At 44.5% G+C, this 27,041-nt stretch overlaps 1 protein-coding gene across 5 annotated transcripts in view; it reads right to left on the reverse strand.

Moving 5' to 3' along the window:
* The window catches only part of LOC140430996 (activating molecule in BECN1-regulated autophagy protein 1-like), a 629,857-nt gene that overhangs the window by 555,498 nt on the left and 47,318 nt on the right, over positions 1-27,041 (reverse strand). For all 5 annotated transcript variants that reach the window (XM_072518877.1, XM_072518876.1, XM_072518878.1 and 2 more), the window contains 4 exons: positions 25,927-26,110; positions 25,367-25,539; positions 17,511-17,577; positions 111-1,576 (listed from right to left, as the gene is read on the reverse strand). In XM_072518877.1, coding sequence (XP_072374978.1) covers positions 111-1,576; positions 17,511-17,577; positions 25,367-25,539; positions 25,927-26,110 — 1,890 coding nt within the window. The remainder of the gene's footprint in view (positions 1-110; positions 1,577-17,510; positions 17,578-25,366; positions 25,540-25,926; positions 26,111-27,041) is intronic.

Genomic DNA, 27,041 nt, shown 5'->3' on the forward strand with positions numbered 1-27,041 from the left:
TGCAACTTTCTGCAGCCAGTACTTTTGTCCTTCAGATTAATATCCATTGGAAGGTCAAGGTTGATCCTATATTATATTCATATATATCATTAAAACACAGCAAAATTTACCTTCTCAGCAAATTTTCTTCTGAATTTTCTTCAGGCATTTCTTGGTTTAAGGCCTCTTGTGAAACATTTGACATTCTGTTTGATGTTGGTTGACTATACACCCGCTCCCAGTGTCCCGTCTCATTGTTAAATGTTAGACCCATTGTACGTTCCCCTTGCTGGCCAGAGCCATGGCGGGCAAATCTCCCCTCTGAGCTACTCAATCCATGAGCCCTACTCATGATCCCTCTACTCGGTGGGGTTGGGGAATGGCTGCTACCCTGCCCTAGTGGTTCATAACTGTTTGGCACATGCCAAGAGCTGCTCTCACTGGATGAAAAAAGTTGTGTGGTCCGCTCCCATCGCTGAGTGTCATGGTTAAAAGTCAAAAGATTATGGCAGGCTCTGCAACGGCTGAGATGTCCACCTGATGAATTGGAAGTGTTTTCACCATTTTGCTGCGATGACCCAGGCCTATTGGGCTCTATGTTATTATTTAAGATCTCCTGCACCTGTTGGGATTGATTGGACTCGCCACCAACTCGCTGATCCACATCCTGGAAGTTGTCCATCTCCATGAAATAGCGGCTCAGGTTGCACTGGAGGACATTCCTGACAGACGGCTGATTGTTCGATCTATCTTCGCCTGTGCTGCTGTTAACACCAGTGTTACCACTACTGCTTGTGCCAGGGTTCGAGACACTGCTCCCCTCAGAGGCTAATGTGTAAACAGGTTGAGCATTTGTCTCCTGCTGTCTCAGCACCGACAGTAAGCTTACAGATGATGCACTAGTTCTTGGGGGTGGCATGCTTTCCAATTCAGACCTTGGCGATATGTTCAACATCGTTCTTGTCCAATCAGACCCACTTAACCTGGAGCTCTGTTCCCTATATCCTGGGGTAGAGTTAGATTGTTGCAGTCCCCCCGAATGGTATGCTGTATGCCCTAATAAACCCCTCCTGCTAGTGGCTGCAGATAAATTTCGGAGAGAGTTGCCAGAGGTCTCATAGTTTACAGTACTGAATGCAGAAGGGCGGTCAGGAATACGAGGATCGGGTTGGGATAAAGGCCTTTCTGGAGGAATACGAGGCTCAGTCCGTGCAGATGTCGAGGTGGTGGCTGCGGAGGATGTTGAAGGAGTACTGTCTTCATTGGGTATAGAAGATGAGGACGAGGATCTCAAGGCTGAACAACGGCTACACAAACAAACCAATCCCATGTGGTGAACACACTCCTGTACAGGGTAGCTGAAACGGTCACGAAGTACAGCATATACCGAAGTCCTACCACTTTCACCTGCTGGCAAGGTGCTCTCCTCACTCTGACTCTGATCTCCAGTCGTTGTACCAGATGACCGTGAGGACAACATATGTAGGAAATTATGGAGCAGTGGTGTTCTACGGACAGGCTGTGATTGGAGGAAAGATCGCTGACGATATTGAGCTGTGTCGACATTATCCAATGGAACTTCACCATCATCGTCATTCTAGGGGCGAAAAAAAAATAATAGATAAGTTGCAGAATGTGTCTTTTCTATTCAGGAATTCTCTATCACATCCCCAATACTCTCTTTAAAGGCATTATCCGTTCCCTTTATTTTGGGAAAGGGAAAGCAAGAATGGGACGAGTTACTGAAGAAGGAGGATCACCAGGACATAGTTAGCAGCAACAGCCCATGTACATTTGCATCTGTAATGCAATTTCTGGGCACACAAGCTCATGGCCTCGAACTAGGCCACCTGAAAAAAACTAATGACTCAAATGGAAGTCACTGTTCGCTCGGTCCCTTATCTGAAAGTATCCTCATCAAAAAGCAGCCTAAACACCTATTTTCAGTCATTCTGTTAACCTGGAAAGAAGCTCATGTAACCCTTTAGAACCCCTGGGCACATTTTCCTATTTTGGTGTATCAGGAAATACTTAAATGTCCATCAAGCAGATTCAGGAACTACCATAAGTATCACCAGACTAATAAGCCAGATCATGCTCTGCTAATGATTTGTATCACGTCATTCAACAACATCTATTATCTTTGGATCAAAATCTTAATTCCAGAATAATTACCAAAAATATTCATCATGATCCACTGGAATTCAATCAACACACTCAAACACCACTAAAGTACCTCCACCATGTCTACAATGCTCACTTCCATGTCAACAGGCCACAGACAAAACCTAGAAGGGGGTCGAGGAACACATTATTGATGAACACTTGTCAGAGCTCTGGACATAATTCCATCTCTCTCTCCAAGATGAGGATTTTAATGTTTTAGGTTGGTGACTGGCCTGACAAATGAATCATCAAATTGAAACATTAATCAGCTATCTACACAGATGCTGCCAGACCCACTGAGCATTTTGTTTTTATTTCAGATTTCTAGTATCCTCAATACTTTGTTGGAGAGCAAACCCTTTTTTACAACTTCCCATCAACACAGTTCAAAGGTTGAGCACAAGCCTGTCAGCGATGTACTCGGCCCAACCAATATCTACAGGGCACAGCCATTTCTTTCAATATACAGCTGAGTCAGTTTCAAGCTGCTGGCCTTCTATTCCTGACCACTTCAAATTCATTTGTCCACCTTCTCAACAATAATTGCAAGCACCTTAGTGAAAGAGATACAACTGGAGAGCCTTTGAATATAAGCCCTAAACACACCAAAAGTTTGCGTAGCCTTGCTGCTAAAAATAAATATTAATGTACCCGCCTTGCCAATGCTATGCAATTACTTCAGGAAATTCGACTTTCCACTCTGCTGAAAATGTTCCTTTTTTAAAATAAAATCATATTGGGTTATCTGAGCTTTATGGAGGTTATTTTACAGCATTCAATTTGTTTTATTATACAGTCCCCAGATCATCATACCCATAGTCACCTACTTACTGTGAACTGAAATCAGCAAGTCAAAGCAACCTTGTAACTGTTGCTCTTTCATATAATATATTTATGGCGAGAAGATATTTCAAACTAAGTAACATTTAAAATAATCACAATAACACAATACAACTGTGCTGTTGGTGTATTTCATAAAATATAACCAACACTGCTTTACAAAGGTTTGATAAGATTGCTTTGTTTTGGGGCTGTGTCCTTAATTTAGGGTAAACTGGAGGAATAGGGCTATTTGGAGGAATTATGGTGTCACATGAACTGTTTTGAATTCTGACAAACAAGAAGTTTGGGTGGCCTGGTTGCTAAAGATTGGGGGTGAGGGGTGGATTGTCTTATTGGGGAAAAGTTGCAAGACATTCACACCAATAAACTATGACACAAACAGTTGTTCTGACGGTGAACAGACTCCAGAGAAGTGTTATGAATGCTAGGTTTTGACTGATTGTGCCCTGATTGTGTCAGTTTTTGTGAATGGTAATACTTTCATGCATCTATTTAATTCCAAGATAGAAAGGAGTTGGAGGTTCTTAAGAATAGCTAACCATCATTTCTACTTGATAACAAGGTTCATGTGATTCACATTGCATGGAGATGGTTTTGAGAGAGGTTTTCTTAAACATATCACTGAACCACACAGACAAGGTCAGTCTGCAGCCAGAGATAGAGGCAACAAGTCTCCATTGTTCATCACGCAAAAATGCAGGTGAGAGCTCTCTCACAGATTGAAGAGATCAAGATCGTGCAAAGTTGGATTCGCCTAGCTTTGAGTAGAGGTCCTTTGCCCCATACCTCTTAATATGTTTGGTTAACAAAAATCTGTCAAACCTAGAACCAAAATTGGTTGATCTACCATCAATTGTCTTTTGTAAAACCAAATTGCTAACTTCTTCATACAGAGATGTTTCCCAATTTCATTCCTGAAAGATTGGGCTCTGATTTTCATACTTTGCACTGTCTTCTACTCTCCAACAAGAGACACACTCTATGCCCTATCTGCCGATAGGATCTTGAAAATTTCAAACAAGTCGCCTTTTAACCTTCTAATGTTAAGGAAATAAATTCCCAGTTAGTATAATCCGTCTTTGTAATTTCTGGTTTAATTCTCGTAAATCTTGCTGCATTTGCTCTCAAGCCAATATATCCTTCCTGAGATGTGATGCTCAGAATCGCTCACATAACTCCAGGTATGGTCAAGCCAGCACTTTATACAGCTATTGCATGACCTCAGCCTGAATTCCATTAGCCTTTTTGAGTTGAGTTCAACAATTTCCAACCGTAACCTCTGTCCATACTTTGTTTCTTCTTTTGCTTAATTTCTGCAGCTGGTCACTACATTTTAACGGTCCATATAATTGTAACTCCAAGTCTCTTCGGATCTTCACTCTTTCTAGCTTTTCACCATTCTGAAAATAGAGTGCTCTCTCCTTTTTAGGTCCAAAATAGGTGACCTCACTTTTACTGAAACTGAAATTTATTTGCCACATTAATTTAACGATTTTAATGGGGAATAACGCATTTGAAATGGAGCTGGGGATGTGGATGAGCACACTGGCAGCTGCAAATTTGCTCCATTATGGGAAGCGTGCAGATTGGGTGATTGCTTTGAGGAACACCTCTGTTCCATCCACAAGTGTGCCCTCAGCTTCCACAGTCTTTTTGATTCTCCATCTTGCTGTCATGCTGACCTCTATCCTTGGCCAACTGCGTGTCTCAATAAAACTCAATGCAAGCTCGAGGAATAGCACCTTTGGATTAGACACCACAGCCTCCCAGATCTAACCTTCTAGATCAACCATTTTAGACCGCAACCACTGTCCTCATTTTGTTTGTTCTTCCTTTGCAGGTTTTGGTTTTACCCACGCGTTTGTCTTTACTATTACCCTCCCCTTTCGGGCAACAGCTGTTCATCATTCTGCAATTCACATTTCCTCTAGACAAGTCATTTTGTTTTTGTGGATGTAGAGTAACAATGGGAGCAGCAAGGCCATTAAGAGATGAATATAGGTTCAAAAAGTTACTTCAAAAGAAAAAAGGATCTATCCAAGAATCATTCAGCAAAGATTATGCAATAATAAAACACTCAGATGGAACTACATTACATTTAATTTGTGAATCTCAAGGCCCAAATTAAAATCTGATATCACGAGCAAGTGTGCAGCAGAATGTCAAAGGAAGCTAATCAAATATAGCAAACTACAGTTTGGCTGCAGTTTAATTTTAATAATTACAGTTTTGATTTCAACTTGCCATCTCCCAACGGCACACGAGCAAGCGATAATATCCTTGCAATTTCATGCCTGGAAATTTATAATGCAATAAAAATCTCTCAAGTATTCAATACTTAAAAGCAGTATCAAATTCGCTCTCCAGAAAACTCAACATCCATGCCATCAAGACAAAGTGCATTCAAATATTAGTTTTTGAAGAGTTGTGTTTAGAGCAATAAAATACACACCAGGTACTGTAGCAATAACTGCATGATTTTATTAATCATTTTCTATTATTTTTAAATTCAATTCATTACGATCCACCTAGCCTTGAAAAAAAAGTTTAAATGTAGCCAAGTCATAAAAATTCTTCATCATTAAGAGGCAACTTTTTTCAAGTTAGTCATTAGAAGACTTCCGGTGATGGCGGGAGGGAGGCAGCCGCACATTGGAGGGCTCCCGTACAGGAACGGCATTTTCGGGGTTTAACGCCCGGTCCCAGGGGTAACAGAGGCCGCAAAAGCAGGGAGAAGGCACAGTGAAGAAAGATGTCGAGAACAAGTAAAAAAAAGGCAGTGAAAAAAAACAGCTGAAAGTGCGTCGGGGAGTGGAAAGGTCACCGCGGGGACGGCAAGAAAAATGGAGGCCGGGGCACCAGGGGAGACCGCATTGCCCACGGCTGAAGAAATTACTACGGTGATGGCCGCGGAACTCGAAAGGCAGTTCACAAAACACATGGAGGCGATGAGGAAGGAGATGGGGACGGTATTGAAAGTGCTGGTGGAGGAGGCGATTGCCCCGGTGAGGGCGGCGGTATTGAACGCAATGGCGGAGGTACGGGAGCAAGACGAGGCACTGAAGGAAGTGGAAGGGACATTGTTACAGCACAGCAATCATCCTCGATGGGGAAGGAGATGCGGAAGGTGATAGAGATCAACGAGGGTCTGTGAGCCAAAATGGACGACTTGGAAAACAGATCCAGGTGGCAAAATCTGAGGATTGTGGGTCTTCCCGAAGGAGTGGAAGGCCCGAGGCCGACTGAGTATTTTGCCACGATGTTGGCGAAGCTATTGGGGGAGGGTGATGATCCCTCCCGATGTGAACTGGATCGGGCTCATCGGTCGTGGAGGCCTGTACCAAAGGAGAGTGAGCCGCCATGAGTAGTGACTCTGTGTTTTCGTAGATACAGTGTGAAGGAGAAGGTCCTGTGCTGGGCAAAGCAGAAGCGGATGGTGCAGTGGGCTGGAGCTGGTATACGCACATATCAGGACTTTACGGTGGAGCTGGCGAGAAGGTGGGCTGCCTTCAGCCGGGTGAAGAAGGCGCTGTACATCAGTAAGGTGCGATGCGACATAGTATACCCAGCTAAGTTCAGAGTGACCTACAAATCCAAGGACTTCTGTTTCGGAACGGCGGAGTTTGCGAAGGCAGAAGGACGGTGGCTGAATTGAGAAGTGGTCATGTACTGATGTAGCCTCTTTTTTCACTGCAGCGGGTGGATGTGCTAAATGAGCCAACGTTGTATATACTTGGACAAGGGAAGAGGGGGGACTTTCACTTGCAATGATGGTTCTTTGGAGCTTGGGTGTGTATGCGGGTTTGTGTGCTAAAGGAGATTTCTTGGTTTTCCTGGGGCCGGGCAAGGGGGAAAGAGACCCGGGCGGGGGCCTCCACGCTGGCCGGTTTAAGTTGGCCAGTGAACGGGAGTGAGGTGGGGGAGGGGCAGCGGCCATCGGAACCTGGCAGAATAGGTCCCGATGAGTCTAGCTGGGGTGGAAAGATGGGGGGGAAGGAACGGAGGTTGGGGGGGAGGAATTTTGTAAGAGGAAGTAGAGGGGAGGAGCCAGGGAGGGGGGGGGGGGCCTGCAATGCATGGGTGTCATCGACGGTACTCTTTCGGGGATTGTATGGCATTGAATGTTTGGGGGAGGACTCTATAGGTTAATGGTGACCATAGGCGATTCCTAATTCCTTTATCTTTTATTTCTCCTTTGTTTGTCCCACTCGGGTGCTCCGGTTTCCTCCCAGTCCAAAGATGTGCACGTTAGGTGGATTGGCCATGATAAATTGCCCTTAGTGTCCAAAATTGCCCTTAGTGTTGGGTGGGGTTATTGGGTTACGTGGATAGGGTGGAGATGTGGAGCTTGGATAGGGTGCTCTTTCCAAGAGCCGGTGCAGACTCGATGGGCCGAATGGCCTCCTTCTGCGCTGTAAATTCTATGATTCACCGTGGGAGGGTTTGTTCTATTTGATGTTTATATTGTCAGGTGGGTCGTTGTTGTTGATAAGGAAATTGACTTTGTATTTGTTACCATTTACTGCTTGTGGGTGGGGTGTATATTCTGGAGAAAATGTGAAAATGGAGAATAAAAATATTTTACAAAAAAAAGTTAGTGATTAGAAATAATACAAATTCACCACCGGAGGCATTCGTGGGTATATTTAAATTATTCCCCTCGCTCTATAGCATCAACACTACCAAGTGGGATTTTTGTAGGTGTTGCAGTCTCTCTCCAACCTATTGCCCATTACTCATCTTTGACAGTGGATCTTTCCTTCCCATGATCTCCTCCATAATCTTTGCATAAGGTTCTTGCACACAGTTATTGAATGATGTTCACAGTTTCTGACCTTTATAAAATCAGTGTATGCAGTAAGATGATAATCAACGTGGAGCAGGAAATGAAATGGATCCCAGGAACAAGTGAGAACTTAATGTTCATGAGCTGTTGCAATGTCCACTGGCAAAGAAAACCTGGCAGAAATAGGATGAGGAGAAAGTTTTGGGTGGGAAGTGTTGGTACTGCAGGGATGGTGGATGCATGGTTTGGCACATGCATTGCTGTCCCAAGAACTTTGACACCTGTTATAATTGGAAAACTTATTTTTATGTGAGCAGCTTCCCAAGTCATGGAAAAAGCAAAAATCTGACTTGTCAATACCCGATACCCAGGATGATGAAAAAAATGAGGGCGAACTGCAGTTTGAGAAACAACTAGCAAGTGTAAAAACATCTGCAAGTATCTTAAAATGAAGCAAACAGCTAGAGTGAGTGTTGGTCCTTTAGAGGTTGAGAATAGGGAATTATTAATGGAAACAGCAGAGACTTTCAACAAGTATTTTCTATCTGTCTTCACAGGAGAAGACACAGAAAGTATCTCAAAATAGTAGTAAATCAAGAGGCAAAGGAGGGAGGAACATAAGGAAAAACTATTAATAAAACCAATGAAACTAAAGCTGTCAAATCCCCTGGACATGTTGGCCTGCATCCCAAGGTCTTCAAAAAGTGGCTACACAGATACTGGTTTGGTTGAGACACAGACACAGCATTGGTTGTAATCTTTCAAAGTTTCCTAGATTCTGGAAAAGTCCCAGCAGATTGTAAAACTGCAAATGTAACACACTATTCAAGAAAAGAAGGCAGAAATCATTAAGCTAAAGGCCGGTTACTTTTTCTTTGGAGAAAATACCAAAATCCATTATTAAGGAGGTCATCGCAGGTCATATAGAAAATAATATCACCAAACAGTCCAAAAAAAAGTCAATATGGTTTTGTGAAAGGGAAATGGTGTTTGACAAGAATATTTGAGTTATTTGAGGATGGAGCGGGGGTGGCGGACAAAGGGGAACCAGTAGATGTAGTATATTTGGCTTTCCAGAAGGCATTCAATAAGGCGCCATAATTACAACACAAGATGAAAGCTCATGCTGTTGTAGGTGATATATTAGCACAGGTGGAGGATTGACTAACAGAAAGGAAACACAAAATCTGGATAAACTGATAATTTCCAGGTTGGTAAACTCATGGAGGACTACAGTGATCAGTGCTGGTACCTTTTTAATTATTTGGATTAAGACAAATTTGCAGATGAGACAAAAATAGTTCAGAAAGCACATTATGAGGATACAAATATTCGGCAAAGAGATATACAGTAGACAAATGAGTAGCCAAAAATGGCAGATGGAATATAATGTGAAAAATATACAGTTGTTAATGTTGGTAGGAAGAATAGGAAAGTAGAATATTATTTAAATGAAGAAAAACTGGAGTGCTGATGTCATTGTACATGAATCACAACATGTTAACACACAGGTACAACAATTAATTAGGAAGACAAATAGAATGGTGGCCTTTATTGAAAGTAGGACTATAAAAGCAGGAAAGCCTTCCGACAGCTCTACAGGGCATTGTTGAGATTGCATCTGAAGTACAGTGCATATTTGTGGTCTCCATGCTCGAGGAGAGATACACTTGCATTGGAAGCAGTTCAGAGAGGCTGATATCTGGGAGGGTGAATTTCTTCTTTCAGAGCATCTTTAGACTTTGGAATTCTCTTCCTGAGTGAACAGTGGAGGTCGGGTCACTGAATATAATCAAGACTCAGTTAAACAGATTTTTGACTGACAAGGAATTTAAAGTGGGGACAGGCAGGAAAGTGCAGTCAAAGCCACAATCAGGTAAGCCATGATCCTGTTGATTGGCGGAGCAGACCGATATGCCTAATGGCCTCCTCCTGCTCTTATTTCTTGTGATCTTTTGAAATGAAGTAAGCTTTGAGAAAAGCCTTGAAAATGGCTTTTTGGCCAGTTAACAGGGCCTTCTGGATACCATATCCCAGAGTATGGGTGTGCCTTATTCAATAGAGGAAAGTGAGGGAAATGCTATCACTTATAAATGTCTGGAAAATGGGTAATGGAAAGAATTAGTCAGCTTACAACTGCATCTTTGATTCCAAGTGTATTTCATTTAAACTCAAGTGAGAACCATCAAATGCTTCTGTTGCCTTCATTATCACCCTTGTTGCATTGACAATTATCAACAAATATGTTACATATGAAAATTCATCGGAAACCCCAACTGACATAGCATGAAGAAATAATTCAAAATGGTCCTACTTCTGGAAGACCTCCTTCCAGATTCCAGTGGTCTTGCCTCCTCCCCATGGTGCAAAGCCCAAATCAGTAAATTTGCAGGTTCACGCTTTTAAAACGTTTGCAAGATTGAGATCATCAATAATTTTCCAGTTTTGGTTGGAAAAGATTAAGTTTGTCTTAACAGGGTCAAAAGAGGGCTTTGGGGAGCAGTGGAGGCCGTTCATGACAATATTTGAGGAGCTGGGGGGGGGGCGGATGGGGAGGGAAGGGAATAAAAGGGGAAAGATACATAGAACATACAGGGCAGGAAGCCATTTGGCCCATCGAGTCTGCACCGACCCGCTTAAGCCCTCACTTTCACCCCGTAACCCAATAACCCCTCCTAACCTTTTTGGTCACTAAGGGCAATTTATCATGGCCAATCCACCTAACCTGCACGTCTTTGGACTGTGGGAGGAAACGGAGCACCCGGCGGAAACCCATGCCGACACGGGGAGAACGTGCAGACTCTGCACAGACAGTGATCCAGCGGGGAATCGAACCTGGGACCCTGGCGCTGTGAAGCGACAGTGCTATCCACTTGTGCTACCGTGCTGCCCTGTACAAACTGTTAACTCTTTTGTTGGAATGTGGTTTTGTTGTTCTTGTTTACTTTTGGAATAAAATATCTTTTCAAAAAAATAAAATTTTCCAGCCTTGGGCACCATTCAGGCTGTCCCAGAGTTTCACAACATTTCAACTATTGTATCTCTTACTTCTTTCTTTTTTGTATTCTGTCATGTGGCCAGGAGCATTAATGATCTCAAAAAACACCCATTCTCTTTAAAACATTTATATTTATGTGCACACATCTACATATTAATTATCTTTCCTGCCTATTTGTCTCCCTCTCCAAAATGCAGCAACTTCATGGAGTTACAACTGTTGAAGACGGAGGCAAAGACTCCACAAGAGGCCAGGCTGACAGGATTCAACTCTCTTTACTCTACACTAAATACAGTAATCACTCCTCTCCACCTCCCGAAGGGCCACCTTCACCAAACTACTTCCAGGTCAGCGTTTATATCTTGTGGTGAGCTCCTCCAATTGAGAGGAAGTCCTGCCCCCAATTCACCTGGGTAGCTCATGCTCGGATGTGTAGGAGAATCGGATGCAATACAAATTCTGTCCCCGTAGGGGGTCGTAACACCAAACCCCCACCGCCCCGGCCAAAAGTCTGGAGTAATGCCTCTGTCCTCAGGTTGAGGGTCTCATGGCCGCTTGGGTTGTCGGCGGAGGTCTAGGGTTGGTACAGCCGGCCCGTGAGTTATGTAGCGCACCGGTGACCGCCGCGTCCATGAGGATTGTCGTACTGGCAAGGCTGTCGGTACAATCGGTACCAGGCAATCCAATATCCGTCTCAGAATCTGTGTCGCTGTCTACGATGTCGCCGGTTGGATCCGCGGATGTTCAACAGGACATGAAACAGGCAAGTGAAGCCCTGGTTCATCTCTAGCCTTGGGGCTGCTCCTCGACCGTACAGGGGACGGATGAGAGTCCTGCTCAGGGCTTCACCGGTGGTTCGTTGTAGGTGGTCCAGGTGGTGCTGTGTCTTGATGCCTTGCACCTGGACTGCGTCGGAGACTGGCCCCATTGTGTGGAGGACTACCTCAGGGATCCATGTGGCTCTGCTCCCGAAATTACTCACGTAAACATGTCACCTGTCGTGAAGGTGCGCAATTGTGGGTGGCGGTGAGAGTCCATTTTCAAGAAGTCCTGCCGCTGACGGACCCGCGCCCCGATGTCGGGGAGGATGAGGCTGAGACATGACCGGAGTCATAGCCCCATTAGCAACTTGCTAGCATGATGCCAGTTGTGGCATGAGGCGTCGTACGGTGACTGAAGAGAAATCATGCCAACCGCGTCTCCAGAGACCATCTTTTTCATTGCCCATGCAAATGTTTGAACCGCTCTTTCAGCCTCATATTCTGTCCATGGTTGCCCGTGTGGTCACCATGGGGACCTGATGCATTTCAAGTGGGAGTCCCCTAATATAAGGAAGTGGTCCCTGAAATGGGCCTGCAAAATTGTGTACGCAGGGCCATGGCTTCCCAGGCCACTCCCAGGGGTGCATTGTGGCCGCCGGTGGGGCCCTCTGGTGTTCCTGTCGTGGGGTGCAATTGCGGGCTGACTGCTCTATCTTGCCATCCCGTTCGAGCCACCAAATGCAGCTGCGTGGCAACATTTTGGCCACCCCAGGTTGCCCGTTATAGAGGTCTTTGAACAGGGGTGTCCGCTCCCGTTCGGGAACGACCAGCCGTGTTCCTCACAGGAGGACAAGTCTTCAACACACATTTTGGGTAATTTGGAGGTGTACGCCGTTAGCCTGTCTGGTATCGCTCTATGTCGGGCCCCATATTGGACCACATGTCGGACCCTCAACAAATCAAGAGTCGGTCTGTGTCCATTCTCGGATATGAACTGCTGTTCCTGGTAAAGTGTCCAAGAAATGGAGGGCGGCCATCACCTCCATGGCTGCGACGGGAGCTGGCGGCTTTGTGGTAGGGGCAGGCAGCTCAACGCATCAGTGTGCGGGATTATTGTGCCCGGGCAATGCTCGAAAGTATACTCACAGGTGAACATAAGCAGGGCCTACCGCTGAACCCAGGCAGGGGCTTGTGGTCATATGCCATGAAGGCACGTCCATAAACATACCGGTGAAATTTCCTCCCCATGAACTGAACGGCCAAAGCTTCCTTTTCTATCTCTGTGTAGTTCTGCTCAGGCATCCACGAGCATGCAGGACACAAAGGCTACTGGTCTCTCCAAGCTGATGGGCATGCGGTATGCCAGAAACATCCCAACGCCGTAGGCGTTGCATGTGAGAAGAAGGGGTTTGTCCAGGTTGAAGTGGGTCAGCAATTAATCTGAGGAGAGACGCCACTTCACCTCTTGAAACACATTCTGGTGCGGGGAGCTCCAGTCCCACTCCTGCCCCTTCTTAAGCAGCTGGTGGAGTGGACTGAGCAACGTGGTAATCCAGGGTATGAACTTCACATTGAAGTTCACCAGGCCGACGAAAGAGCAGAGCTCCATCTGGTTAGGAGGGCTGGGGGCCTGGCGTATCGCCTGCACCTTGTCCCCCACTGGATGGAGGCCCCTGCTGTCCACTCGGTAGCCTAGATATGTGACATCGGACGCGTGTAAAACACACTTCTCCACCCGGAGGTGGACCCCGGCTCGAGCAAACCACTCGAGGACCTCGGTTAGGTTCTCCACGTGTTCCTGATGCAAGGTCCCGGTGATAATGTCGTGCAGGTCGACGACCACCCTTGGTAGCCCTCGCAAGGTATTCTTCATAACCGTCTGAAATATCGGACAAGCCGAGGAGACTCCAAACGGCAACCATGTATACTTGTACAATTCCCGATGGTTATTGATAGTCACGTATTTCAGGGCATCAGCTGCAAGTGTCCATAGAATCTACAGTGCAGAAGGAGGCCATTCGGCCCATCGAGTCTGCACCGGCTCTTGGAAAGAGCACCCTATCCAAGGTCCACATCTCCACCCTACCCCATAACCCAATAACCCCATCCAACACTAAGGGCAATTTTGGACACTAAGGGCAATTTATCATGGCCAATCCACCTAACCTGCACATCTTTGGACTGTGGGAGGAAACCGGAGAACCCAGGGGAAACCCACGCACACACGAGGAGGATGTGCAGACTCCGCACAGACAGTGACCCAAGCCGGAATCGAACCTGGGACCCTGGAGCTGTGAAGCAGTTGTGCTATCCACAATGCTTGAATAAGCCATGAATAATCCTTGAATAATCCATGACTCATGTCTAGCTCAATGAATGTTTACCGCTGCTCAGGCAGGCGTAGAGGTCTTCGATCCGAGGGACCAGGTGTTGGTCAAGACGGGACACTACGTTTACGGTCATTTTGTAATCCCCACAGAGTAGCACTGACCTGTCTGGTTTCAACAGAGGGACTATGGACACGGCCCAATCGGCATAGTGAACGGGATGAATAGTGACCAGCTGTTCCAAACGGTCCATTTCTTGGTCTGCCTTGGCACGAAGTGCATACGGCACAGGGCGAACGTGTAAATATCAGGGCTGGGTGTGTTCTTCAACATTTATTGTGGCCATTGCTCCTTTAATGGCACAGAGGCCTTTGGCGAAAACCGAAGGGAACTTGGTCTGCTCTCCCTCCAGGCCATGGGGGTATATCTGGCGCACGCGTTGCCAATCCAAACGTAGGTGACACAGCCAATTGCGCCCCAATAGGCTGGGCCCATCGCCGCGGACCGCAACCAATGGTAGGCTCGCAGAATAGTCTCCCTATGCCACGAGGACGTGTGCAATGCCTTCGGTTTCTAAGGGCTCCCCGGTATAGGTGGCCAGTCGGGCCCCCATTTCACAAAGCTGCAGCATCTGATGACCCAGGGCAGCTCCGAACTCGCAAGGGGCAGCGAGTCCCCGTAAGTGTACCAAGTACATCCGGTGGACTCCGCCAGCGTCTGCAAAGCGGTATGGAAGCGGTACCATCGGACCATGATCAGGGGCTGTGGGTTTAGGCGACCGCCCGCCCGGTCAATCAGTGTGGCGAACGTTCAGTCTGTCCGGGTAAGTCAAGTTCCTTTTCAGTGCATAAGTTGGTCTGCCAACGATGTTCAGTAAGCTGATGGTCTGTCAATCTTCATTGGTGATGGTGACAAAAAAGTGAAGTCTTTTGACATACTGGGCCCAATCGTCCGAGTCGGCATCAAACGTTTCAAGTTTGGGGCGGCACGTGGCGCAGTGGTTAGCACTGGGACTACGGCACTGAGGACCCGGGTTCGAATCCCAGCTCTGGATCACTGTCCCGGTGGAGTTTGCACATTCTCCCCGTATCTGCGTGGGCTTCACCCCTACAACCCAAGATGTGTAGATTAGGTGGATTGGCCACGCTAAATTGCCCCTTAATTGGAAAAAAAAAATTGATTACCCTAAATTTATTCATTTTTTTAAAAAAAAGTCATGAGCTTTCCTACGTTTGCCGTGCCTACCGGCTGTGCAGCGGCCTCCTGAGGTACTTGAAAAATGGTCCGTGTTCTCAGCACTTCCCGCCTACGGCAGCTCCATTTGATCCTCATTGCCAGTGTTGTAGACAGAGGCAAAGTCTCCACAAAAGGCCAGGCTGACAGGATACAACGCTATTTTTTATTCATGTACGGGATGTGGCCGTCACTGGTTAGGCCGCCATTTATTGCCCATCCCTAGTTGCCCTTCTGAAGGTGGTGGTGAGTTGTCTTCCTGAAATGCTGCAGTCCTTGATGTGTAGGTATACCCACTGTGATGTTAGGGAGGAAGTTCCAGGATGTTGCCCCAGCGTCAGTGAAGGAACGGCAATATATTTCCAAGTCAGGGTGGTGAGTGACTTGAGGGGAACCTTCAGGTGGTGGGGTTCCCAGGTATCTGCTGCTTTTGTTCAAGATGATAGTGGTCATGGGTTTGGAAGGTGCTGTCTAAGGAAACTTGGTGACTTCCTGCAGGGCATCTTGTAGATGATACACACGGCTGCCACCGTTCGTCGGTGGAGGCTTTGCATGTTTGTGCAAGGGGTAGCAATCAAGTGGGCTGCTTTGTCCTGGATGGTGTTGAGCTTCTTGAATGTTATTGGGAGTTTCATTACTCCATGACTTGTGCCTTGTAGATGGTGGGCAGGTGGCAAGTTACTTGCCCTAGAATTCCTAGCCTTTGACCTGCCCTGGCAGCCACAGGATTAACATGGCTAGTCCAGTTCAGTTTCTGATAAATGGTAACCCCCAGGATGTTGATTGTGGGGGATTCAGCAATGGTAATGCCATTGAATGTCAGGGTACAGTGGTTAGATCCTCTTTTGTAGGAGATATTCATCACCTGGCACTTGTGTGGCACGAATGTAACTTGCCACTTGTCAGCCCAAGCCTGGATATCGTCCAGGTCTTGCTGCGTTTGGATATGGACTGCTTCATTATCTGAGGAGTCACGAATGGTGAATGTCCGCAAACATCCCCACCTCTGACATTACGATGGAAGTGAGGTCATTGATGAAGCAGCTAAAGATGGTTGGGCCGAGGGCACTACCCTGAGGAATTCCTGCAGTGATGTCTTGGAGCTGAGATGTTTGATCTCCAACCACCACAACCATCTTCCTGGTATGAATCCAGCCAGCAGAGTTACCCCCCCCCCCCCCCCCCCGCCCCACCCCCCCATGGATTCCCATCGACTCCGGTTTAGCTAGGGATCCTTGATGCCAGACTCGGTGAAATGCTGCCTTGATGTCAAGGGCAGTCACTCTCAACTCATCTCTGGCATTCAGCTCTTATATCCATATTTGAACCAAGGCTGTAATGAGGTCAGGAGCTGAGTGACCTGGCGGAATCCAAACTGAGTGTCCCTGAGCAGGTTATTGCCTCTTGATAGCACTGTTGACGACTCCTTCCATCACTTTGCTGATGATCGAGAGTAGGCTGATGAGATGGTAATTGGCTGGGTTGGATTGATCCTGTTTCTTGTGTACAGGACACACCTGGGCAATTTTCCACATTGCCAGGTAGATGCCTTTGTTGTTGCTGCACTGGAACAGCTTGGCTAATGGTGCTGAAAGTTCTGGGGTACAAGTCTTCAGTACTATTTCCGGAATATTGTCAGGGCCCATAGCCTCGCACTAGACACAGCAATCCCTCCTCTCCACTCCCCACAGGGTCACCTTCCCCAAACTGATTCCAGGTCGGGTTTATATCCTGCAGGAAGTTCCTCCAATTGGGAGGAAGCTCCGTCCCCTAGTCACCTGGGTAGCTCAAATCTTGAGGTGTAGATGGGGAATCTACACAATGCAGATTCCGTCCCCGTAGGGGGTCGTAACTCCAACTATGTTTACTGAATACATCCTCTTGGGCCACACTACCATTCTTCTTCATGCATGAACCTACATTGATTTTTAGTCGGCTATTCACAGTGAAATAAACAACATAAGATGCTGGATAAGCTCAGCAGGTCTGGCAGCATCTCAGCAGTTAACATTTCAGGTCCAAATGAACCTTCTGCGTAGAAGAATAATTTAGATCCAAAGTGTTAACTCTGTTTCTCCCCATAGATGCTGACAGATCTGTTGAGTTTATCCTCACTTTTCTGTGGGGTTTTCAGATTTCCAGCATCTGCAGTATTTTACTTTTATGCAACAGTGCATCTTTATTGTCCTCTCCCAATAACCACACAGAAACAATTCCACCACAAGTTGCTAAAATAGCGACCAAGGGTACAAATACTGGCTAACCTTCTAGCTCACTGATTTCAAGGCTAACTGTAGCACAGCAGTTGTCAGCTGATCTCAGCCAGGCGATGTCTGGAAAGTTCAGAGACTGAATCCAGATCTGCCAAATGTCTCCCAGAGAACTCAAAAGACTAATATAGAAATCTAGAAAATCACCTGCTGGTTTGAAGGATTGACAATGGCAGTCAACAGATTGTGTCCCAGTGAATCGAATCTTACCAGTCTGCAAAACAGAAAAAAATATCATTCACCTGATGTAATATGCTAATTGCAGAGACAGAAATGAAGGAAATAAGTAATGATATACATGAAAATGTTCTTCTGAAATCAGCTTCCAGTAAATACTAACGAAAAACCTGTTTGCAAAATTAAGTAAAATACTAAACATACCAATACCACTGCAAGAAATATAGGGGGAAAAAATCATCACAATTAAGAATCTAGCACAAGATAGGACAGTGCAAAACTTGACCGACCTAAACAATTGCTTGCTTAACCATGGGTTCACATAAGCAATTGCAAGACATTTGTATTTCCCCTGTTCATAGAATTACAGAATAGAATCATAGAATGGTTACAGCACAAATGGTCATTCCTTTACAAGAGAAATTGAACTAGTCCCACTCTCCCACCTTTGCCCCACAACCCTGCAATTCTTTTTCCTTTTAGGTGCCCAACCAATCCATTTTTGAAAGCCACAATTGAATCTGTCCCCTCATCCACTCACTGTGCAAAAATTTCTCTTATTTAGATTTATTATTACGTGCACTGAGGTACAGTGAAAAGTATGGTTCTGTGTACAGTCCGGGTAGATTGTTCCATACTTGAAAACGTAGCACATATGCTAAATACATGAGGATACGTGATGAAAATACAGAAACAGACAGCAGGTGAAGTATACATTATATCGTGCTACAACTACAAAGAAGATGCATAAAGATTAGTTCAGTCCATAAAATCAATTCAGACCCTCAGTGGGTCATTCAAGAGTCTGGTAACAGCGGGGAAGAAGCTGTTTTAGAATCTATTGGTGCGTGTTCTCAAACCTTTGTATCTTCTGCCCAATGGAAAAGGTTGGAAGAGAAACTAACCCGGGTGGGAGGAGTCTTTGATTATGCTGCCCGCTTTCCCAAGGAGGTGTAGGCAGAGTCAAATGGATGGGAAGCAGACTTGTGTGAAAGGCTGGACTATGTTCACGGCGCTCTAGTTCCTTTTGGTCTTGGGCCGAGTAGTTGCCATACCCAGGATGTGATGAAGCCAGATGCTTTTTATGGAACATCTGTAGCAATTGATAAGAGCCGTTCTGGACATGCCACATTTCTTTAGTTTCCTGAGGAAGTATAGGTGCTGTTGTGTTTCTTGGTCATAACGTCAACGTGGGTGGACTGGGACAGATTGTTAGTGATGTTTACACCTAGAAATTTGAAGGTGTCAACCATCTCCACCTCGGCACCAATGATGCTGACAGGGGTATGTACAATACTTTGCTTCCTTAAGTCAATAACCAGCTCCTTAGTTTTGCTGACATTGAGGGAGAGATTGTTGTCATTGCACCATGCCACTAGGTTCTCTATCACCCTCCTGTACTCTGACTTGTCGTTGTTTGAGATTGGACCCACTGCGGTTGTGTCTTCAGAAAACTTGTAGATGGAGTTGGAGCAGATTTTTGCCACACAGTCATAATAATAACAATAACAATCTTTATTGTCACAAGTCGGCTTACATTAACACTGCAATGAAGTTACTGTGAAAAGCCCCTCGTTGCCACAATCCAGCGCCTGTTCGGGTGGAGGGAGAATTTAGAATATCCAATTCACCGAACAGCACGTCTTTCAGGACTTGTGGGAGGAAACCGAAGCACCCGGAGGAAACCCAAGCAGACTCGGGGAGAACGTGTAGACTCTGCACAGTGACCCAAGCCGGGAATCAAACCTGGGACCCTGGCACTGTGAAGCAACAGACTCAATCACTGTGTTACCATGATGTGCGTGTAGGTAATATAGTAGGGGGCTAAGGACGCAGTCTTGCAGGGCCCCGGTATTAAGGACTATCATGGAGGTGGTGTTGTTATTTATACTTACTGATTGGGTCAAGAAGTTGAAGGTCCAGCTGCAGAAGGAGGAGCCATGTCCTAGGTTTTGGAGTTTTGACATGAGCTTGGCTGGGATTGACAGGAGATGAGTTGGTGGAATTTTGTCAGAACAAAATTGGCCTAGTTGAAATCCCCGGCCACGATGAACAAGGCCTCCGGGTATTCTGTTTCCAGCTTTTTTATAGCAGTGTACAATTCACCAAGCGCCCTCTCCAATCTGGTCTCATAACTTTAGTCTAATCCCTGGAACCATCTTTTCTGCACCCACTTAAAGCAGTGATGGGCAACCTAAGCTTGTGAGTGGGTCACAAGTGGTCTTCCATCTCAGTGGGCCTTAAGATTGAAATCCAGCTTGTGTATTAGCCATGACCCCATGAATAAGATTAAATTATTTTTTTTATACATGCCGAATGCCTGATCCGAGTTATAGAATGATTTATATTTAAATAGAACTAACAACTTGAATGATAAAAACAAAAGAAATATTTACACTTTGGACGCAGAGAGCGCACAGCTCTCACAGTCAATAATGTATGCAATCAGCAAACACCTCACTTCACTTGCCCTTGCTTTGTGTGTATTACTTTAATCATACCAGTCGGAAAATAACTATATGGATGGAGATCAGCGGAATGTGGCAACCCTGCGTGGGTAAGTCAACAAAATGTCTTGTGGGGCATTCTCAGAACCCAGATGGGCCGCAGGTTGCCCACTACTGTCTTAAAGCCTTCACATCCATCCTAAAGTGTTGTGTCGAGGTTGGAGGTTGAGGATGAACCAGTGCTTTATAGAACTTCATCATAACTTCCTTGATATGATACATTACATCTCAATTTAAAAAGCACAGGATCCTTCATACCTTTTCGCCACTTTATTTATTTTTTTTATTAAATATTTTATTGAAAATTTTTGGTCAACCAACACAGTACATTGTGCATCCTTTACACAATATTATAACAACACAAATAACAATGACCTATTTTATAAACAAAAAAAATGAATAAATAATAAATAACAAAAATGAAAACTAGCCCTAATTGGCAACTGTCTTGTCACAAGTAACACTCTCCAAAAATATAATTTAACAGTCCAATATATAATTATCTGTAGCAACGACCTATACATACTATACAGTATATATTAACAACCCTGAGTGTCCTTCTGGTTCCTCCTCCCCCCCCCCCCCCCCCCCCCCCCCGCCCCCGATCCTGGGCTGCTGCTGCTGCCTTCTTTTTTCCATTCCGTCTATCTTTCTGCGAGGTATTCGACGAACGGTTGCCACCGCCTGGTGAACCCTTGAGCCGACCCCCTGAGGACGAACTTAATCCGCTCTAGCTTTATAAACCCCGCCATATCATTTATCCAGGTCTCCACCCCCGGGGGCTTGGCTTCTTTCCACATTAGCAATATCCTGCGCCGGGCTACTAGGGACGCAAAGGCCAAAACATCGGCCTCTCTCGCCTCCTGCACTCCCGGCTCTTGTGCAACCCCAAATATAGCCAACCCCCAGCTTGGTTCGACCCGGACTCCTACTACTTTTGAAAGCACCTTTGTCACCCCCATCCAAAACCCCTGTAGTGCCGGGCATGACCAAAACATATGGGTATGATTCGCTGGGCTTCTCGAGCACCTCGCACACCTATCCTCCACCCCAAAAAATTTACTGAGCCGTGCTCCAGTCATATGCGCCCTGTGTAATACCTTAAACTGAATCAGGCTTAGCCTGGCACACGAGGACGACGAGTTTACCCTGCTTAGGGCATCTGCCCACAGCCCCTCCTCGATCTCCTCCCCCAGCTCTTCTTCCCATTTCCCTTTTAGTTCATCTACCATAGTCTCCCCTTCGTCCCTCATTTCCCTATATATATCTGACACCTTACCATCCCCCACCCATGTCTTTGAGATCACTCTGTCCTGCACCTCGTGTCGGGAGCTGCGGGAATTCCCTCACCTGTTGCCTCGCAAAAGCCCTCAGTTGCATATACCTGAATGCATTCCCTTGGGGCAACCCATATTTCTCGGTCAGCGCTCCCAGACTCGCGAACTTCCCATCCACAAACAGATCTTTCAGTTGCGTTATTCCTGCTCTTTGCCACATTCCATATCCCCCATCCATTCCCCCCGGGGCAAACCTATGATTGTTTCTTATCGGGGACCCCCCCCAAGGCTCCAGTCTTTCCCCTATGCCGTCTCCACTGTCCCCAAATCTTCAGTGTAGCCACCACCACCGGGCTTGTGGTGTAGTTCCTCGGTGAGAACGGCAATGGGGCTGTCACCATAGCCTGTAGGCTAGTCCCCCTACAGGACGCCCTCTCTAATCTCTTCCACGCCGCTCCCTCCTCCTCTCCCATCCACTTACTCACCATTGAAATATTAGCGGCCCAATAATACTCACTTAGGCTCGGTAGTGCCAGCCCCCCCTTTTTCGCCACTTTATAAACATGCCCTCACACTTCCAATGATTTGTTCCCACATACTCACAGGTCTCTTGGTTCCTGCACCCTCTTTAAAACTGTACCATCTAATTTATCTCGTCTTTCCTCATTCTTCCTACCAAAATGTCCCCCTTCATACTTGTCGGTGTTAAGTTTCATCTGCCATGTCCACCAATTCAACCGACCTGTCATTGAGAGAGGTTTACCACGGTCTTTCTCACAATTCACAATATTCCCAAGTTTGTCATATAAAATGATGCCCTGTAGACCCAAGTCTCAGTCATGAACAAAAGTCAAGAAAAGCAGTCGCCCTGATACTGATGCTTGGGAAAACCTATTGTTTCCCTTACTACAATCTGAAAAACAAATGTTCACGGCAACTCTATTTCTCGTCAGTTAATCAACTTTGTTTCCAAGCTGCCACTGTCCTTTTTATTCCATGGGCTTCCAACTTTGCTGGCAAGCCCATTAAGTAGCAGTTGATCAACACCCTTTGGAAATTCATGGACACCACATCAACTGCATTCTCTCATCAAAAAACTCAATCAAGTTAGTTTGGTTATCTTTAAATAATCCGCACTTGTCCAAGGGACAGTTAATTTTGTCCCAGATAGTCACTTCTAAACCTTTGCCTCGAGTGACTTGAAACCTTTAGTGTCACATCTCACATTTCAAATTTGTAATTTACACTACAATTAACAACATTTTGTACTGTGGATTCATACACGAACTGGGCCAAGACACCCTCAGAGGATACCAATGCTGCAAATATCAGGGCAACTAATATATGGTGGTTTCCAAATTGCGTTTTTAATTAGAGGCATGCTGGCAATGTCAAATGTATAAAGAAACATAAAATAATTGGCCTGACAAGTTATTAATTGCTTAGTTATTTCATCCACATTTTAAAAGTCCTGGATAAAGAGGATGTTTTCAGTTGATAATTGGGAGATTAGTACTGAAGTTTCAAAGCAGGGGTCATGATACATGAGGAGTGAAGTGCCTAGGAGAGCAGGAAGAGAAATGGTGGGAAAGTTGGAGGGGGGAATGTATAGAGGGTCACGGGTTGCCCTGCAAGCTATAGGGATACCAAGAGGGAAGCTGCAAAATGATACCTCGGGAGGTGCAACTGGGGAGATTTCAGAAGTGTTCGATCAGCCATACCATCAACCTTGTAGAATGGAAAGAATAGTGAGTTCAATTGTCTGAGTCAGGTCATGTTCTTGCCTATGTGCACTTCCCCACCGAACCCATCGTTTAGCTATTAAGAACAGAAACAGAGTATATTTTTCAGAATTTGTTGAGGCAAAAGAAAATGTGTGATAGAGGAATTAATTGAATGATTCTTTTTTTTTTTTTTTTTTATAAATCGGGGGAAAATACACAACCGGGATTTTGTTTGCAGTACAGTATGGATACATTGCTCAAGATCAGTTATTATTTTTCACAACAAATCAATCAACTGCACAAAATTTGTAAAGGATCCACAGCCATCAGTTATTTGCTATGTAATTATCCTGAAAGCAATGACAACTTCCAATAATAATTTAATAGTGAAATAAATATGATCAATTACATTCCCTCTTTCCGAGATAGAAGAAAATGAAGTTTTGATGCACTGCCATTAAAGACCATTCAATGGTTGAACAAAAAAACACATCTTCCGAATACTCTATGGCACTTTTTATGATTAAACCCTTACCACTGCAGGGAGCTTAAATAGCAAAGAAAAAGTAAAGACTTTTTTCCTCAACCAATGTTGTCAGTTAAGATTCATTAATCTCATCAGATTCTCAAGAGTAAATATTTCCAAAATTAGGAATAAATCTATTTGCACAGAAAATTGAACAAAAGTCATTTTCAGACAAAAGCTTGAGCATAAAGCACATATGTATACCTTCTAGAAAATACAGCACTAAATTAAATATTTAGTTTGTGCTCCCAATTACCAACCAAAGAGCTCTGTTGGGCAATACACACATGTGGATATCAGGTAAAAACAGGATCAGACTTGACTTATGGATGAATAGCCCACTCACTGCCTATTTCTGTACAGGTTCACACTGGTCACCTGGGAAAAGTGTCAAGGCACTGGCAGCAGAGCTCATTGCACACATTGTTTTTAAGAGATAAGACAAGAAAGGCAGTTATATCTGGTTAACAATTTGTTAGTTAAAATATTGCAAATTTCTGTTTCATTTCTTGGCAAGTTTAACAATGGTTTGTGACTAAACTAGGGCATAAAATTAGGTTTGAGAGCCACAATAGGTGTTACATTGATGGCCATGGCACACAATGGTTCTGCACGAAATCAAACATCCAGAGACAGAGCTGAAACACCAACATAGCGATATTGGAAACCAAATTCAATAAATTTAGTGACTTGTGGGCAGTTATCAATCAAAAGAAAAAATGATATTGAAAGATCCCAGAATGCAGTCACAGCCAAACTGACTCACCAATGTCCTTCAGGGAAGGGAACGTGCCACCCTTCCTCAGAATGAGCTACAAGTCACTCCAGTATCACACTATGTGACTGAATCTTCAAGCCCTCCAATATGCTCTTAATAGGCAGTTCAATTACAAAATAATCACCCATTACCAACTTATTGAGACATCTAGTAATAACCAGTTCAAACAAATACTCCAACACTGCCGATTTTTATTTCAACCAACATTGCCAAGAAAATATAATAAAATGATCAGAATTATGTTCGGCAGTTATGGCTGAAGTTGCCTACTAGAGTGTTCCAATAATCTAGCACTTAAAAACGATCGCTCAACGGGTCCATGCAGAACCCAATATCTTGATCGGTATCAGAAAGATAAAACACTTTCACAATCAGTTACCCTATTAGGTTACAACAGACATGACTGCAAGTGACATAGTTCTTTTCTTGCATCATTATGAGATTGAAGTTAAAATTTTAAACATTTTCCTGTACCCCAATTCGCTAACATCATTTTAGCACCTACACAAGAAGCATTTATGTTGAGACTCACTTATCTTTAGCTTTCTTGCTGAAATAGGAAACTAGATACACACCAATGGCAACAGAATCCCTCAAAGCGCATAATTTCCTACTACTGAATAAGAGTCATGTTGACTCGAAACGTTAACTCGGATTCTCTCTCCAGATGCCACCAGACATTTTCCAATGAGTTTTTCCAATGCTATCTGCTTTTATTCATACCACCTACATTGAATGTCCAATGTGTTTTTAATTATGAGCAGTCCTTGTTTTATGACTCTGAACTAAGTTTTTGTTAAATCTCATTGAATGCAACAGCTTTCAGAAGTGCATTTTGTGCACTTGAGCTGACAGAAGATTCACACTGTCAGCTCAACTGTGAAGAAAAAAATATATACTTTTAAAGAAACACAAGATTCACACCTTAATACAGCAACATTCCCTTTCCAGAAAACATGAAACGTATTAGGCAGTCACTGAGAGACAGTCACTGACGTCTTTGGGCATACACACCTGACCCGCTCCATTTCACTCGCAGTTTTCACCACAGCAAATGGCTCTCGTCGACTCCAGTCCCAGAAGTGGATCTCATTTGCAGTAGCAATCAACAGAAGTTGTGCCATAGGATGGAAGGCTAAAGATGCTATGGCCACATTATTCTCAGTAAACCAACTCTCGCTGCCTCCCTGAAAGAAAAACAATGACATTCATGGCTGTCAATATCTGTTATCCAACGTAGTACCCAGAACTTTATTTACAAGCAGGAAAATAAACAAAATGTGACAATAATTTTATACTTGGAGATACATGGCAGGAGCCCCCCCCCCCCATCAATTAGCTAGCCATTAAAACAATGACCAATGGATCAGTGCCATGAAACTGCAAGATATGCAATGTTGACTCTCAATCAAGTATCTAGCTCTAAAATCTAATCACAATTTGTTTTCTAAAAGGCAGTTTTACCTCGCGTAAAAGCCCACAATAAACATTTGTCACCTCATTCCTACTGGCTGATTATTTGCATCAATGAGCAATTATTTATTTTCTCCCTATCAAACACCTCTTGTACTTACGTGTAAATCCCAGATTCGAACTTCCCCATCTAGACATCCAGATGCCACAAGCCCTTGGATAGTGGGGTGAAATGTCACACACCACGGTGTCCTTCTATGACCCACCAGTGAATGAATACACCTCCCAGACTTAACTTCAGTGATGTAAATATTATGATTTACATGGGTGGAGGCCATCAAAGTCCTAAACGAAAAAGGTAAAAGAGTCAAGGACTGAATGGCTGTCAACTGTGAAAATTATTCACAAACTAAACAGGAGTTTAAGACTCTTCGCCCATAATGCTTGAGTTTAGTAACCAGAATACAGAACAGGAGTCAGATTTACATCTATTGGAAATACATTGAAGTGAGAACCTGTGTTTCCCCAGAGTCTCAGTTTCAACTGCGTTGAAGGGACAGTGGGGTGGAGAAAGCATTGTGGAAGGTCAAAAATATTTTTTTTAACAACATGAAAAATTCTTTGATATTACAATGTGCAGCTTGAGGACAGTGGAAGGGGGGTGGAGATGGGAATGTTCTTGACTCTGGTGACCGTGTGCTGGACTGTCGCTTGTTCTGGTGAAATGAGGTCAAAACAGTAATCGTCCCCTCTCTCACCTGCAACATATCCAAGCTACACAAAATGAAAGCTGGTCACCTTTTAGTACTTGTTAAATAATAGGCCAAACACTCAACGGTCATTTATAAAGTATTTCAAACAATAAGTGCTCTGTTCACTAATATTGAACTAAGATAACAAATATTAACATTGAATTTTTCTCACATCTCAAACCAAATGGTATAGACACTAGCTCCTACACACAACTTCAGTCTTTCACTGCTAGTTTATTTTTTCTGCATATATTATAGCACAAAGAACCAACTTATTTAACATATTTACCCTTACAGGAATGTGTAAGTTAATATTTGTCCAATCGTGCCTGGTTGACACAAGAAACACAAGCCTTGATTTTAAAAGCAATCATTTCAGAACAAACAAAGCAACACAAACAGAACATTAAAATCAACAGGGTCCATCAACTTTAAATGGTCTTCATTTCAAGATAGCTTTTCAAAAGTGTGATTAAAATAACACAAAATTAATACTGATGAAAATGACTGCTGGCAGCCCCATT

This window comes from Scyliorhinus torazame, chromosome 10 (genome assembly GCF_047496885.1).
Source record: "Scyliorhinus torazame isolate Kashiwa2021f chromosome 10, sScyTor2.1, whole genome shotgun sequence".
Lineage (NCBI taxonomy): Eukaryota > Metazoa > Chordata > Chondrichthyes > Carcharhiniformes > Scyliorhinidae > Scyliorhinus > Scyliorhinus torazame.